General features: G+C 41.4%; 1 protein-coding gene across 9 annotated transcripts in view; it reads left to right on the top strand.

The window, feature by feature from the left end:
* dgkb (diacylglycerol kinase, beta) overlaps positions 1-15,258 on the top strand; it is a 57,340-nt gene that overhangs the window by 16,381 nt on the left and 25,701 nt on the right. For all 9 annotated transcript variants that reach the window (XR_009788832.1, XM_061775569.1, XM_061775567.1 and 6 more), the window contains 7 exons: positions 1,227-1,325; positions 2,864-2,965; positions 5,215-5,288; positions 6,986-7,060; positions 10,565-10,650; positions 11,221-11,310; positions 12,477-12,637. Coding sequence is in view for 8 of the 9 variants with exons in the window: in XM_061775569.1 (XP_061631553.1) it covers positions 1,227-1,325; positions 2,864-2,965; positions 5,215-5,288; positions 6,986-7,060; positions 10,565-10,650; positions 11,221-11,310; positions 12,477-12,637 (687 nt within the window). In the remaining variant the exon portion in view is untranslated. The remainder of the gene's footprint in view (positions 1-1,226; positions 1,326-2,863; positions 2,966-5,214; positions 5,289-6,985; positions 7,061-10,564; positions 10,651-11,220; positions 11,311-12,476; positions 12,638-15,258) is intronic.

The raw sequence follows: 15,258 nt of genomic DNA, 5'->3' as shown, positions 1-15,258 counted from the left end.
GCTGATTGCTGGAGAGTGTACCAGCGGCCCGTAAAGCAACCCGGTCCACCGGGAATCCTCTCGGTGCTCCAGATTAGCCATTCTGGGTTTGGTGAGGACACGGCAACAAGAGGCCATGTCGTTGTTGTTGTCTTGAGTTTGCTGCTCCTTTGCCAATTTACACTTGCACAAGACGACACGTTTAATAATTGTGTGAGGGTAAAAACAAGAAACTAAGGAAAAAATACAGTCCAATTACACTTGTTGTCTCTCTTGGAAATGGTAATAATTCGGACTGGGACTTGAATGCGCTCTTTTCAATTCAGTACAGTAAATCCTCGTTCGCAGGGGATACGTTCCAGAGCCAAATGCAATGATTTTCTTTATCAATGATGTATCAACGTGAATTTTTTTCCCCCGTCATATCCAACTTCAACTTTTTCATCATCATTCTTACCTTTCTTTGATCGGCTAAGAAAGCCAAATGTTTCAACTCCCTTATAGTTATGTGCTTGGTGTGGTCTATTTTGACTTCATACCGCACATGGTTCTTTGCCCTGAAAAGGGTTAAAAAAACGTTTTCATTGTTTTTAACCGCACCCCCGCATGCTTAAAATACATTTAAACTTTTAAAACACACTTCAACAAATGAAAGTATTTCTTAGCACCTGTTCTCACTCACTCACTCGCAGAGTTCTCCAAATAAGAGGCAACGCGTGCTTCCTTCAAGCCGTTCATTTGTCACTCCCAATTCCAGTTGAAGTTGACCGTGTATATTTAAAAAACACATTTTCAACCAAACAATATCATTTCATCTATCGAATGCCTGCTAGCTTAATGCTCACAAACAATGCAAAACTCCATAGAGGTGTAACACGGAAATGAGCATACTGGTAGATGTTAATTGGAAAAGCTTCAAACGACCGCTACTAACAGAGAGCAGCAAGGTATGCAACAATACTCACAGGCTAAATTATGTTCAGTTGTGGCTGAAAAGACTTTTATTTCAAGCCATCAAACTCTTAGGACTCTTAGGGCTATAGATGCAAATGAATAACCTCATGAACAATCCATATTTCTCACAATTTTGACTGCTTTTTGCTTCTATGACTTGTTATCGTGTCAAGCCTGTATTGGTTGGATGAAAAACGACTGGAGTATAAAAAAAGACTCGACAAACGTATTTAGCATAGCTGTTACAGTAATTCTAAGCCTTCAAACAACTAATGATACAGTACTCCTCACAGCTCCATAACAAGTGCGCCTCGCACATGAAGCCCGAGTGTGACTGCGGACCTCTGAAGGATCACATCCTGCCGCCCAGCTCCATCTGCCCTGTCGTCTTGGTGGGACCCTTTTTTTCTTTTCTTCGTTTGACACTTTATTAGGTACACCTGCGCACCTGCGTTCTGAAAAAGAAAAAAAAAAAGATCACGTTTTGATTCATTGTTGTCGTAGTACTGCATCATACCGCAATACATATTGTTCAAATCATATCAATCAAAACTGCAGTTTTACCAATGTGATAAATGTGCAGGTGCGTATGACAAAGAAGCTGGTGACTGTAATATGTCACATCTACCTATTATATATTTTCTCACTAATATAGAATTTTTCTCCTGTGTAGTAATATATTCTAGATTTGTTTTTATATTTGATTATGTATTATTATATTATTATTTCATATTAAGTACAGTCCCTTGAAAGGTGACAATTGTAGAAATCAATATAATGTAGTTAATAATTTCAATTATTGAAATATAATATCTAATTTCTTTTATGTACGCATTCATTTATTTTCCGTACTCATTGCACTCTAAAAAGCGCAGACTAACTCGAAAAGCACTGTATAAAAGCAATTTGCAATATCACAACATCATTTTAAACATAATTATAATGACATATTGTATAGTAGTTCAAGTAACTGCAGAATTTGACGACCTAAATGAACCCTTTTTTAAACTTCATTCAATTTATACGGTTACGAGTGAGTGATTTTATGAGCCGCCATACTTTTCGTCAGGAAATAAAATCCAACCGACATTTAAAAAAGTTCTAATTGATGAAAATACAGTGGCACCTCGACTTATGAGTGACCCGAGTTGTCGGGTATCAGGTATTCTTTTGTGTATTTGGTGTAACTATTTTGATTCTGTGCTGCGGTCTTGGCCAGGTCATGAATGAAAAAGAGGTTTAAAATCTCATCAATGAGTTTTTTTCCCTTGGTTAAATAAAGGAAATTGATTGATTGATTGAGAGTTACGAGCAAACATTTTAGTTTCGAGCGCTAGATGGTGGCAACAACAAGCAACAGTTTGGCAGATAGTTAAAAGCTCTTCAAAACAGAGGTCAAGTGTGCTAACTTCAAGCTGTTTATTTCCACTCCCAAAGGAAGTTTATGTTATTTATTTCATCAAATTACAAATAACTTTGTCTTTCGAAGGCTCGCTAGCTTAATGCCAACACACAATGCAGAGCGCCATAGACGAGCTAACGAAGGTAGCATCGATGTCGCTGTAATTATAAACCTAAAAAAAACCAAAATGTGTATTTGAACACAAACCAGACAGTGCATACAACAATACTCACAGGCATATATTCTTTAGCATCTGCAAAAAAGACTATTATATTATTGCAGCTTGGTTGCAATCATCAAATCGACGTGTAGAATGTCTGTTTTGTATTATACTGCCCCCTTGTGGCCACGGCGCACACGCCATATATTTAATTGACAGTAATGGTGTTATTACTGTATGTTTTTATAAAGTACAGTACTGCGGAGTGCTATTTTTCTAAAAAGATGTTACAAAAAGTTTGGTCGATGCTGTTTGGGGGGGGGCGCTGAGGGACGTGCGACAAAATTCTGGATGCGTTGGTTTTGCAGGAAAGGCAGTCGACGCTAAGGAAGGACTCGAGGTGCAGCCAGTCGAGTCGCGGAAAAGTACAGCGAGCCAACTCGGTCACAGTGGATGGTCAAGGCCTGCAGGTGATGTACTGTAAATGACGCCAACGTGCCACTTCATTAGCTACACTCATGAGAGCCAATAGTGTTGTAAAGCTATGGCAAAAGTGACGCTTTGTAAAATAGATTCAAAATATAGTCTTTTCTTTTTACAAAAGTATAACAGCAATAGTTTGTCTTCTTTTGAGGAAGTAAAGGACAAGTGCAACAGTAAAAATTTGAACAGTGTGAATTATTTAGCACAATTATTTTTCCAGAAAAATATGTTTTCTGCTTGTGTTGCCTAAGTTTTAATATTGAATTGAACATTTAATATCAGGAATGGATTTAATACCTCACGTGGTTGCCGATTTCAACAGTCGTGAGAGTGGCGGATGCCCTCATAGGGCGGCGTGATAACTGAAACCAGATGAATGTCTAATCTCCTCATCATATAATAACATAATTGCCCGCCCTGCGTTATTATTATCAGTTTTACTCACAAATTGACAGGTACCTCATTTTGAAGTCAGGGAAAAGTGAAATCTAAATCCTCTTAATTTGTCCCAATGGTGTTGCCTTGTGACCGTCTCACGCTATTATTGAGATGATGTTTTGTTTCAAAAACACATGCAACAAAAGCGCTCTTGCTACTAATATGTTAGTACGTCAGCTATGGCCTGAAACACCAAATGTGCTCCAGCCACGCTTTGTTGATTTGTTGATTTGTTGACTGTTGCGGTCCACAGCAGCAGCAGCAGCAGCAGCTGCGAGCGGCTTTCTTTTCCCGGCTGCCCTGTCCATGATCCTCTCCTGTGATATCCGTCAGCCATTACGGCGTCCGTGGCGACTGCTCGTCTAGCAACGGCGATGATGAATCGCATCCCGCGCCACATCCGTCTCTGCCTCTCGCCGGCTAACCAGCGTAATAATCAAGATTATTATTTATAATTACAGGAAGTAATGGATCACTTCGGGGCTAGACGGGGAGCTCGTTAATTCCCCTCTCGGCCTGCTGGGTTAGCAGACAAGGGAAAGTTAAGCGCTTCATCTGTGTCAAGAAGGGAGGCGGGAGCGGGGGGTGGTCGGGATGGGAAGGGGGTCTGACGGCGGCAAGGGCCCCGTTCGAACAAGGGCTTGTTTAGGTTGGCGCTTTGCGCGCTTGGGCCCGCGGCGCTCTCTGAGAATGGGAAGCGATTCCCCCACGTCACAGCAGACCAAGCGGCTGCCAATTTACACACGCTGACTAACGTGTTTTGAGGGTACAGTCATCTCTCGCTATTCGCGGTGGTCAGGGACCAAGACCCAATGCAAACATTTGCAAATTGTAAACGCCTACCGAATAAATGTAGAATTACCCATATTAATAGTTGAAACCCTAAATCTAGCCAAACTAAGATCCCAAAATTTCAAACTCATTTTACAATATTACCCTTAAAAATCGAGTAGCACCTTGACTTAAAAGTTTCATTCGGTCCGTGACCGAGCTCAAATCTCACTTTATTCGTGCAGTCTTCCTGTCCCCCAGCGATTTGCTAGTCGCTGATTCCAAAGCCCTCTACAGTATAATATAAGTACTGCTTTGGCGCCATCTTGTGGCCTCTTGGTGCCTAGGAACTATGTTGAGGTGCGTTGGGGAACTTCGTGTAGTGTGTTGCTGCCATCTTGTGGCATCTATAGGTAAGTCACAATTTGCTGTTCACGGAGGAGCTCTGTCCCTTGGGACATTATATATATGAAATCATTTCCCCCATTGCAATGAATTGAAATGCCACTGATACATTGCAGCTGCACAAAAACACCATTTTTGTGTTTGTAATAAAACAAATATAGTCTGTATAGTCTAAATACATGAAAGAGAATAACTCACTTTTAGGTACGTTTAAGTTACTGCTATCCTCAAATCTTATTTTAGCAATATTTACATTCGATTTACAAACAGTTGTTGTTAAGATGTTCAAACATGAGATTAAATCAATATCAGATTGATCCTTAAAGTGGAATCATGGAATTCAAATATTGCTTCTTTTATTATTTGTTTTGTTCAGCTAACAGCAAAGGTTCAGCATGCATGTTTGAGGTCATGACAATTCCTAGTTACTGTATGCACATCTGTTTATTATTCGTATGAGATGAAATTGCTGTTGTGCACGTTTGCTGTACCGAGGCCTTGTGCGGGTGCGATGCAGCCTCACTGCACGTGCGTGCTCGCGCTATTTGAGGGGCTGCGAATTCCCGCGAAGCGTCCTGCGGTCTCCAAACACCGACGCTTTGTTTTGACATCTCCCGGTCAGATCACGACAATAGAGGGCACTCATCCGCTGCTGGTGTTTGTCAATCCCAAGAGCGGTGGCAAACAGGGAGAGAGGTGAGTACACAGTTTGTCGCTACAACAACAACATAAAACTTCACCACCTATGCCTCTGTATGGCCCGGAAATACCTCAGATATTTGAGCTTTATTTGTGCTGTTAAAATGTACGTTCAAATGTGCTTTTGGGGTTTTCGAAGCCAATCTGAGTCAATTTGCTCTAAATGATGCCCAAAATAGTCTCCGTTGTTAGTGCTTCATTTCTGATGGATTGGGGCATTACATTTTTTTAGTTTTAAAGATAAAAGATTGATTCAACTTAACTGCTGAGTTCAACACATACACACAATAAAGAAACACTTTCATTTCTCCCAATTCAGCATCATCCCTCTGTCTACTTTACCTGGTTCATATTTTGGCAGGAATGTGCTGTTTGAGGGACAATATTCAAATTTGCCCTAAAATGGCAGCTTTAAACCAAGATGGCTGACTTCCTGTCTCGTAAAGCGTTTTTTTGTGGGTCTACTCATACCCACCAAATTTAATGTTAAGTGAAACTAGCTAATTTTGTGTTTTACTGCGAGTCATCAAACTTTGCCTCCACGCTCCGCCCACGCGCAACTACGACAACTCAAGTATTTTGTGATTTTGTGTCGTCTATCTTTCTACTAGATCAGGATCAAATTTGGTAGCAATCGGGCAAAATCTCCACGGTGTGTCCTTGAATGATTTGAACTTATTCACCTGCGAGCTGTTTTCGAGGCAGACTTCCCCATATTGCCAACCATTTTAGAGCATTGTTTACTTTTGTGAAACCTCAGACTATAAAACAGCAAAAAAGAGCTTTTGATGGCAAAATAATCGTTAATTTACAGATATACAACGAAGTGTAAGCGACACTGACTCACCGCATGACTTTTTTTACAAGGTGTTCACCATGAAGTGCGTCATCTTTTCTCACAATTTCCTACAACCTAATGCAACACACATTATGCATACCATACGTATACAGTACATACTCTGTTCGAATGTCCTTCTTTCCTTCCTACCCTTTAAAAACGCTCTTAACGAATATATTTGCCAGTGGCAGTAAACGGTTGGATTCCAGTTGACCAATACGGTATAAATGTCCACAAGAGTGACCCCCCAGAATTTGCCTACATGACCTTAAAATTGCTTTTTCAAACCAAAAATTGTAGACTTCATGTGGCTTATCAGGTAGCTTCCTGATACTTTTGGATTTACTCATGAAGACATGGCGACCAAATTTCATGTTGCTCATTTAAAAATAACTTCAGGGGCTACATTTTCAATAAACATACATAACTGTAAATATAGTGAGTTTTTGAGTGTGGTGAAGTCACCAAAAAGGATAATAAGAAACCACCCCAATCTGTGCTAGCAACCCCCACCTCACCACCCGGACCCTCTCTGTAACTCCGGGCTAATTGGGTTATTACTGAAACATCATCACTCGCTCCTTATTACGCCGGACCCCCCCCCCATTTGTTTAAATTATGAGATCAAAATATGACTTCAGCCAGTTGACATAATGAAATTGGAATTAAAATGAATTAGTCTTTTCTAATGGCTTCTCCTCAAAGAGGTCTCAGGGTATGTCCCGCCCCGCCGCCGGCCAGTCCGTCTCGCCGCGTCACGCTTACGGGAGCGATTTGCCTTAGGGCCTAGTGTGATGATGACGAATCATGGCTGTGTGATGTTGATGCCTTATTTGGTCATGTGACACATCTGCAGGATCTACAGGAAGTTCCAGTACCTCCTAAACCCGAGACAAGTGTACAACCTGGCGAAGAATGGACCCATGCCGGGGTAAATATTGAGCCACAGTCCCCCCTCAAGAAAGTACACACATTCAAAGTCACACATATTTCAGAGTATAGAACGTGAGAATGGCGACTCTAAGTTGACAAAATTAGTAACTGCACCTCACATGTATATTTTGTATTAGTATTGTTGTTGAACAATTCAAACTCAATTTTTACCTGAATCGATGAGATCATTTTCTAAATAAATTCGAAAAATTGTAAAAATATTTTATAGACCTCTTCCTAAATGATTAGTTTTGTTATGTATTTTTATTTTTATTAAAACCTTATTTCTTTCTTGATTTTGTTTGACTAAATTCAATTCATTGAATAAAATGCCCTCATTAGAATTTCCAGGCTGTACCACAAAAATGTCAACCCTGTTTACACTTTTGAGGAACAACTAATTGTTTATGGGGGACAATAACCACAGCCCAGAGACTTTTTGTCATTCACAAGCTAATTGCCATCGCCAACGAGGTGCTTTTGTCCAGGAAATAAACATCCTCGGGAATATTGATCGCTTCAAAAAGTCGTCTGGGAAACATTTTCAGTATTCTGCAATGCTGCACATCCTAAATATGTTCATCTTGGAATGCAACCCGGACTAAGAATTTCAAAATTAGTATTTTCTTCGAGCCAAACACAGCTCATTTTTACTTCTAAACTTCTTCAAGGCGGGACAGGATAGCACTGAAGGAAGACACCGTTCAAATCTTGTCTGCTTATTATCTTTTGTTTAGAAATGCAGTGACATTTTGCATTGCCCATACGTAATAGCCAGCATTGCATGCAGCAGAGGCCTTCAGTGCTTACGCGTGTCTGCGATACAACTTGCGATGGTGCATACAGACGAGCAGCTCGACGTGCGGCCGCTATGACGTTTCCAGACGGCGGCCGTCTGTGATTAAGGCCATGAATGTTTGATTTCCACACGTCGGGTTCCCTCTCTTGGCCTTGGGCATCTAGCGTCGCCGTCGTGCCGCATTGTTGTTTGGCTTCGATTAGCCGAGCCTCGGCACCTTTATCAGGAATAAAAGCAGAGCGGCACACGCCAGACGCAAAAGGGCTGCCGCCTCATCGCCTTCGTCTTTGCGTTATCACCCCAAAATCTTCCCCCTCAAAGCTCAGAAACTTCTCAGTGACCTCGCAGCGCCACATCCTGGTTAATATTTTCGCTGGCGCATTAGCGGATTGGACACTGCAGGCCGCGCGCACACCCTGCTGCTGTCAATTAGCTCCCCGGCTAACGCAATAAGCGCAAATGAAGTGTTTGCTTCTTGCTCTTTAAATGGGCCCAAAGTTGCCTTTCATGTGCGCGACCGTCTGTTTGCCTCCTTAATGTGGTTTGCCCGTCCCAGCCGGGGTGTAATTGAGCGAGTCATTTAGCCGCCATTCGGGCCTTCATTCAGTTAGGGCTTTGTTATTGTGACGGAACGGAAGACGTCCGACTGAACATTGGCCGTCCTGATCTGATTAGGTCTGCACCAGGCAGCAGATGAGTGATCGGCAATTTTATTATTATTATTAGAAGGGGTGCAGTGGCGTGGCGAGGACTCATTCATTGGTTCTGATGTATGGCCAAATAAGCTGTATCACTGACTCTTAACTTTGCTTAAAACTGCACAAAAAAGTCCATCAATACCATGCAATTGATGTACGTTATTAGTAATTAAGTGCCCATGCTGTAACTTAATACGACAAAAATATACACCTGAAGTACACAGAAGTCGTTTTAACATGAGCATCTTTTCACATGGTGGACCTCTTCAGATTCTAGTTTGTGCTTTGGAGCTTTCCTTTCCTTTGAGGGGACCTGCTGCACTTTGAGGAAAGGTTGTTTGAATTCTAAAAATGCTTAGGAAAGGTGCCTCCATGCAACCTTGACCAATCTTTGTGAAATGAAAGGAGATATGTGTTAACCATAATTCCTTTATGGCAGCAATATTTATGCAGTGGTTCTTAACCTAGGTTCGATCGGCCGGTGAGTCAGTCTCATAGAGAGACAGAGGTCAAGACGAACAATGTGCCCATTCCGTTCACTCGCTCGTATGATTTGTGACGACACTTCGGAACAGCAACGCTCGTCGCCGTTTGGCATCAGCAAATCGTAGAAAGACTTTGAGATATTCATGCTGTTTGTTACAACATAGCTTTTCAAGCACTCCTTTTCGAGAATGGTAGACAGAAAAAACGAAGAAAAAGAACTGACTTTGTTTCGAAAATGATATGATAGTCGCACTTGCCAATGTGACTTGCCAAACATTCCTGAACTTATCTCTGTAAAGCAACAGCAAAAGTTACATTGATTTGCTGTAATTATCCATGATTTTGTATTGATTTTTGAGTGAAATTAATGTTTTTGTGTGTGGCGGGGTTGTTCTTTGAACACTGTGATTTTGCCTGTAACTGATGCATTGATCATTTTGTGCACTGATATAATATCTACCGGTGAGCTAGAAAAAAACAACAACGTATTTTCCAATAACAAAGGGTTCGGTGAAAGCATATATGAAATGCGTTGGGTTCCGTACCCCTCACAAGGTTAAGAGCTGCTGATTTAAAGGAACGAACAAGCCACAAACGAAGTTTACCACAGTTTTACGCCAGAGACTTAGGTCAGCAATAATCAGCATTGCACGATGATGTGTGTTGGCAAAAGTGTAATCCAATAATGACGTTTTCCACAAAGGTTAAGGAAAGGGGCTACAATGGTTAAGAGATTTGGCTTACTGAAGAGACCCATAGGAACTGCGAAATTGGCGCATCAGAGCTGGAACGAAAGGGATTTCTTCTGCCTGTGCCTTTCACAAAGAAAGGCACATTTACTTTATTGCGATGGAAACATTCCACACTCACCTGCAATAGGTGAAAATCTGCGCTATAGAGAGACCATCATTTTGTTTTTTTGTTTTTAAAACGTTTGCTGTAAACACTGAATCATTTGATCCATCCATCCATTTTCTGAGCCACTTCTCCACACTAGGGTCGCGGGCGTGCTGGAGCCTATCCCAACTAGCATCCGGCAGGAGGCGGGGTACACCCTGAACCGGTTGCCAGCCAATCGCAGGGCACATACAAACAAACAGCCATTTGCACTCACATTCACACCTACGGGCAATTTCGAGTCTCCAATGAATGCATGTTTTTGGGATGTGGGAGGAAACCGGAGCGCCCGGAGAAAACCCACGCAGGCACGGGGAGAAACATGCAAACAGAACTGTGAGGCTGACGCGCGAACCACCCGTCCACCGTGCCGCCCTGAATCATTTGAAAAAAGAAAATGAAAAATGTATACCGTAAAAACCCATAACAAACAACTGTTTGAAAATCAGCGATTGTTTTACAAATAATCCACATTGCAGCCAGGATGCAAATGATGAACCACGATACAGCGGCAGTTCACTGTATGACCTTGGTGAAGCGAAGGTCATTCAATCTATTCTATGACCGTGTAAAACAACACGTCACACTTTGGCACAGTACAAGCTCCGCTCGTCCTTTTCAGGTTGAATTTCTTCCGAGACGTGCCTGATTTCCGGGTGCTGGCGTGCGGCGGGGACGGCACGGTGGGCTGGATCCTGGACTTTATTGGTAAAGAACCCGTTCAGCGCTCCCACTGAATTATGACACCCTTCTGACAACATATACAAGCTTAAAACACTCCATTTCTTTTTTGGGGGGAAAAAAAATTGTGTTTTCTTTATCAACGCTCACATCATCGTTATTGACGAGAGGAAGAAACACACTTGATGGCGTGTACAGTATGTAAACACTTTCATTACGTGCGAGCGTGTGTGTTCAGGGTTGGTTAAATGGGATGATTGAAACAACATATTATAGTCATCATTTGAACCACTGGAAAGAAAACATAGAAAGACGACGAAAGAATCGCCCGCTCGTCTTTATTTGGCCAAAACTACGTCTTGACTTGTTTGGCCAGGGAAAAAAAATAAAAAATGGCCCCAATTTTTTATCAATCAAAACAAGAGTGAGGTAATAAGAGGGAACGGCTGTTGGATAAAACGCGTCTCTGGAAATAGACCACAATGTTGTTTGCGTTAACTAGCACCAGAGCAGTACTCAAAATTGATTTTGTTTCTCATTTCTCTCACTTTGCTCTGATTGGTCACCAGCATTGTAACTTTTTTCTCTCTTTCCTAGACAAGGCAAACCTGGACCGGAACCCACCTGTGTGCGTATTTCCTCTCGGCACAGGAAATGATCTGGCCAGATGTCTGCGCTGGGGAGGAGGTACTGGAAAATAAACAAAGCGGCAAAACCCCCCAGGGTTTTGACTGACTCTATGTGCAAAAGCCTTATTCATTTTAAAGTGTCTCATGTCGATTGGAAATATCAAATCACTTCCTTGTGTCCTTTCTAAATGATATTCATCGAGTCATCTCTATAGTCAATAGCTTAAACCAATCTGGTACAGATTCTTTCCAGTTAAAAGCAAGAACCGTACTGGTTTAAAAAATCAAATCGAAAATCAAACACGTGATGGCGGTATGTATGGTAAGATCAAAACATCCCTGTGGCCTTCGAGCAGCCATCAAATTCAACCGCTCTGCAAGCCCGTCAAATTATGATGGGTTAAACCAATCCTATTCTTTTTATTTACAGTATTTTAAGGAACAGTGGTGTCTTGAAATATGAGTAACCTGACTTACGATCTCTTTGAGAATACAGGCCGATTTTTTTGCTTGGACTTGCAAGCAAAAGCTTGAGGTAGGAGCGCTGCATGGTGGCAGTGGATTCAACAGTTTGACAGCGATTAATCAATTCTTCAAATAAGATTTTGATTGACACTCCCACGTTGAAGTTTACGTCAAAACATAAAACAAAGACAATTACAATCACAACAACCGCATAGCCTCTGCTATCTTCATGCTAACACATCATGGGAAAGGCCATAGACGGACGGGCTGACAAATAGCATCTCTGTGGCGGTTTTATAACCCTTCTAAACAGTGGAGCAACATACTGTATGTGAGTAACACACCTACTCATATGCATATATTCTTCATCGCCTGTAAAGAACGACTCATATTACCGCAGACTCACCCCATCTCTATACTGTATGTCTGATGAGTCAACTATATGCTCCACTGTATAAAAGTCCCCTTTAGAGTGATTAGGGAGTAGGAAAATGATAATGATAATTTATCATTCCCTACTCCCTTATCACTATACACAGTAGGGCTTTTCAGTGGACTTTTTAGTGCACTATCTCAGTCCCTTGTGAAAAACAAAATCCTATATAGTAATTAGGGAGTATGAAATGAGTGAATGATTCCCAACACACCCATTGTTTTTAACTCCTTGACGAGTTCCAATGTTCAATTTTCAGGGATTATTTCTTGGTCAAATTTAGGCCAAACGTTCAACGCTCTGACTTGTCTTTTTCTCTTTGGGAGGCTATGAGGGCGAGAGCCTGCTCAAGATCCTGCGCGACATCGAGAACAGCAGCGAGGTGATGCTGGACCGCTGGAAGATCGACGTCACGGCCGCCGACAAGGACGAGCGGGGCGACCCGGTGCCGTACAGCATCGTAAACAACTACTTCTCCATCGGAGTGGTGAGTGGGAACCTCAAACCGCTATCTTGTTTATTGGTGATAAACGGTCATCACATACTACAGTGGTACCTTCACTTCCAACTTTAATTAGCTCCATCACTCGGTTTCCTTGTATATCACCCGTTGAAATGAATTCAAACGCCATTCATCCGTTGCAGTCACCCAACCGACGTCGCAATTTTTTTAATAAAGAAAAATAGCACTGCATGACATGAAAACAGAATACAACATAAGAAGATAATGTAAAGAAATGAACTAGTTTTATAAAGTGTAATTATTAAGATGAAAATCAGACACTGTAGTACATTGGACCCTGATATTCGTGGGGGATAGGGACCGCACCAGACTGCGAATTATGAAAATTCACTGATATTTGAGGCGAACTGACGATAACATAACAGCACTGAAAAGAATAAATTATTATTTTTTTGAAACCTAACAAATACTTGAATTAGTGAAGATAAACTACCAATAAGCATTTTCGGGGTTGTTTCCCCCCCACCAAAAAAGGAAAAGGCAAAAAGAAAAATGGAAAAAAATTTGATTTTTTTGTTTGTTTTTTAATTAAAAAAAATCCACAGGTGCCAAACTTGAGTATGCGGGGTCCACTGTGCATATGTATGTTGATGTGTGCCTTTACGGGGCATGACCTAATGAGTGCCGTAAGAAATCTGGAGTCGGTCGCAGTGGCCGTCTTCCACGTGGTTTGCTCAACGTTATTAGCTCCCCCAAGTGCTTTTTGAGTGTTTACATTTTGCATTTTGTGTGTTTAACTGATTGTCCCATTCAATAAATGGGTAAAAGTGCATCATTGAGTAGTGTGGCTTTCCTTTTTTTTTTTTTTTTTTACTTCACTTGAGCAGCAGCGTAACTGAAGCTAGCTGAACGGCTCGTAAAAGGGAAAAAGAGACTTTTAAGTTAAAGTACAACTAAATGAATTTGTTCCCAACAGTCTATTCTCCTAATTTGGTCACGTTTTTCTTGGCTGCACTGGATGTTAGATCTTTTTTATCCAATCAGATTTCAGCCTTTACGTGTTGCCATGTTAATGTAATCTGTCCAAGGACTTCGCAATCAGTGTGTTGGCCAATGCAATTTAAAGGTCCCGTATTTTGCTACTCCTAGTATTTGGGATGTTTTCTGTATGGTGCCTCAGTAAATGTGAAATATGAATTAAAATCGTCCATGCATTCCTGAGTTTCTGCCGAGAGGCCTGAAATCAGGTCGTTTGAATTTCTCGAGCTTATCTACGTCACTAGCGAAGATCTCCGCCTACCTCTCCGCTCCCGAGCCAGCGCTGTCAACGTAACAAACACGTGTGCTCTCACAAGTGGGTCTTCTACACAGAAGCAAGCAATCAGAGGAAAGGGAAATATGGACAAAGCAAATACAAAACTGGGTCAAACAGAAGTAGCTGTCAGAGGGGCCATTTCTGGACACTTGGTTGACAAAACCAAGGTGTTTTTTTTTTAATGAAATTGACACTTTTATACTAAGTCCTTGTTAGAGAGTCACTCTATGGACGTCTGAATAGCCAAAATACGGAACCGTTCAACTTGATTAGCAATGAGATGGTTTCTTTCACCAATCACATTTCAAATTCATTCATGGCTCTCGATGACGACAGCATTTTTCTGTGCTGATTGGTTGTCAGAGCGAAACTGCATCTCTTGCAATCTGCACACATGAAGACATTTAATAATCAGCATCGATTAAATGAAAAAATTATTTTGTCATGTTATCAACTTGAGATTGATTTTGAACTGCTCCAAATGATATCTGTGACACAGTTGTGTGTTGTCATACTGCATTTTTGTACAGTCACGATGGTTTCTATAATTGTGATGTGATAGGGGTGGTATTAAGAGGTGGATTAAGTCGGGTAAATCTCTACTGGAAGCCCAGGTGCCAAATGTACTGCCTGCCACTGGTGCTAAAAAATGTTAGCACCGCATGGTTCTTCTCCAAAACATAAAAAAACATGCACATCATGACACCGATGTTAATCATTACGGATTAATGTCATGAGGGAAATATGGTCATTGACATTTGCAGGTGGCGATGTAGTGCGAATGTACGTGATGTACAATGTCAGGGCATGAGTAGATGCACGGAAAAAGTCTCAAGTCGCTGTGGCCAAAAAGACACAGGAAGTCAACCATTTTGGTTTGAAGTGGCCATTTTCGGGGCATTTTTTGATCAATACTCCTCCAATATCTTTTGTCCAATTACTGCCAAATTTGAACCACACATACTAGATAGATGGAGAATACCAAATTGTGAAACATTTGAGTTGTCGTCAATGCGAGTGGGTGAAGCATTTTGGCAAAGTTTGCGCACCATAAAACATAAGATGCAGCCATCACGCATTTCTATCATGAGTAGACCCACAAAAAACAAACAGGAAGTCTTTCAATTTGGTTCCTTTTGACCATATCCAGGACTGCTTGAAAAACAAACTCATCCCGGAGATTTTGTCCAGACATGTACACTATATTACCTCGATAGTTCCCAGATTCGAACCAATGACCATCTATCTGTGTAATGCTTATAATGCTAAAAATAATGCTCATTATTTGCGCCTGTACAAGCTTTAGCTCCTGTAGTCATTATAAATTGCG

The sequence above is a fragment of the Phyllopteryx taeniolatus genome, chromosome 6 (assembly GCF_024500385.1).
Source record: "Phyllopteryx taeniolatus isolate TA_2022b chromosome 6, UOR_Ptae_1.2, whole genome shotgun sequence".
In the NCBI taxonomy this organism is placed as follows: domain Eukaryota; kingdom Metazoa; phylum Chordata; class Actinopteri; order Syngnathiformes; family Syngnathidae; genus Phyllopteryx; species Phyllopteryx taeniolatus.
Note: the sequence above shows the minus strand (reverse complement) of the source record. Positions and strands in the feature narration are given on the sequence as shown.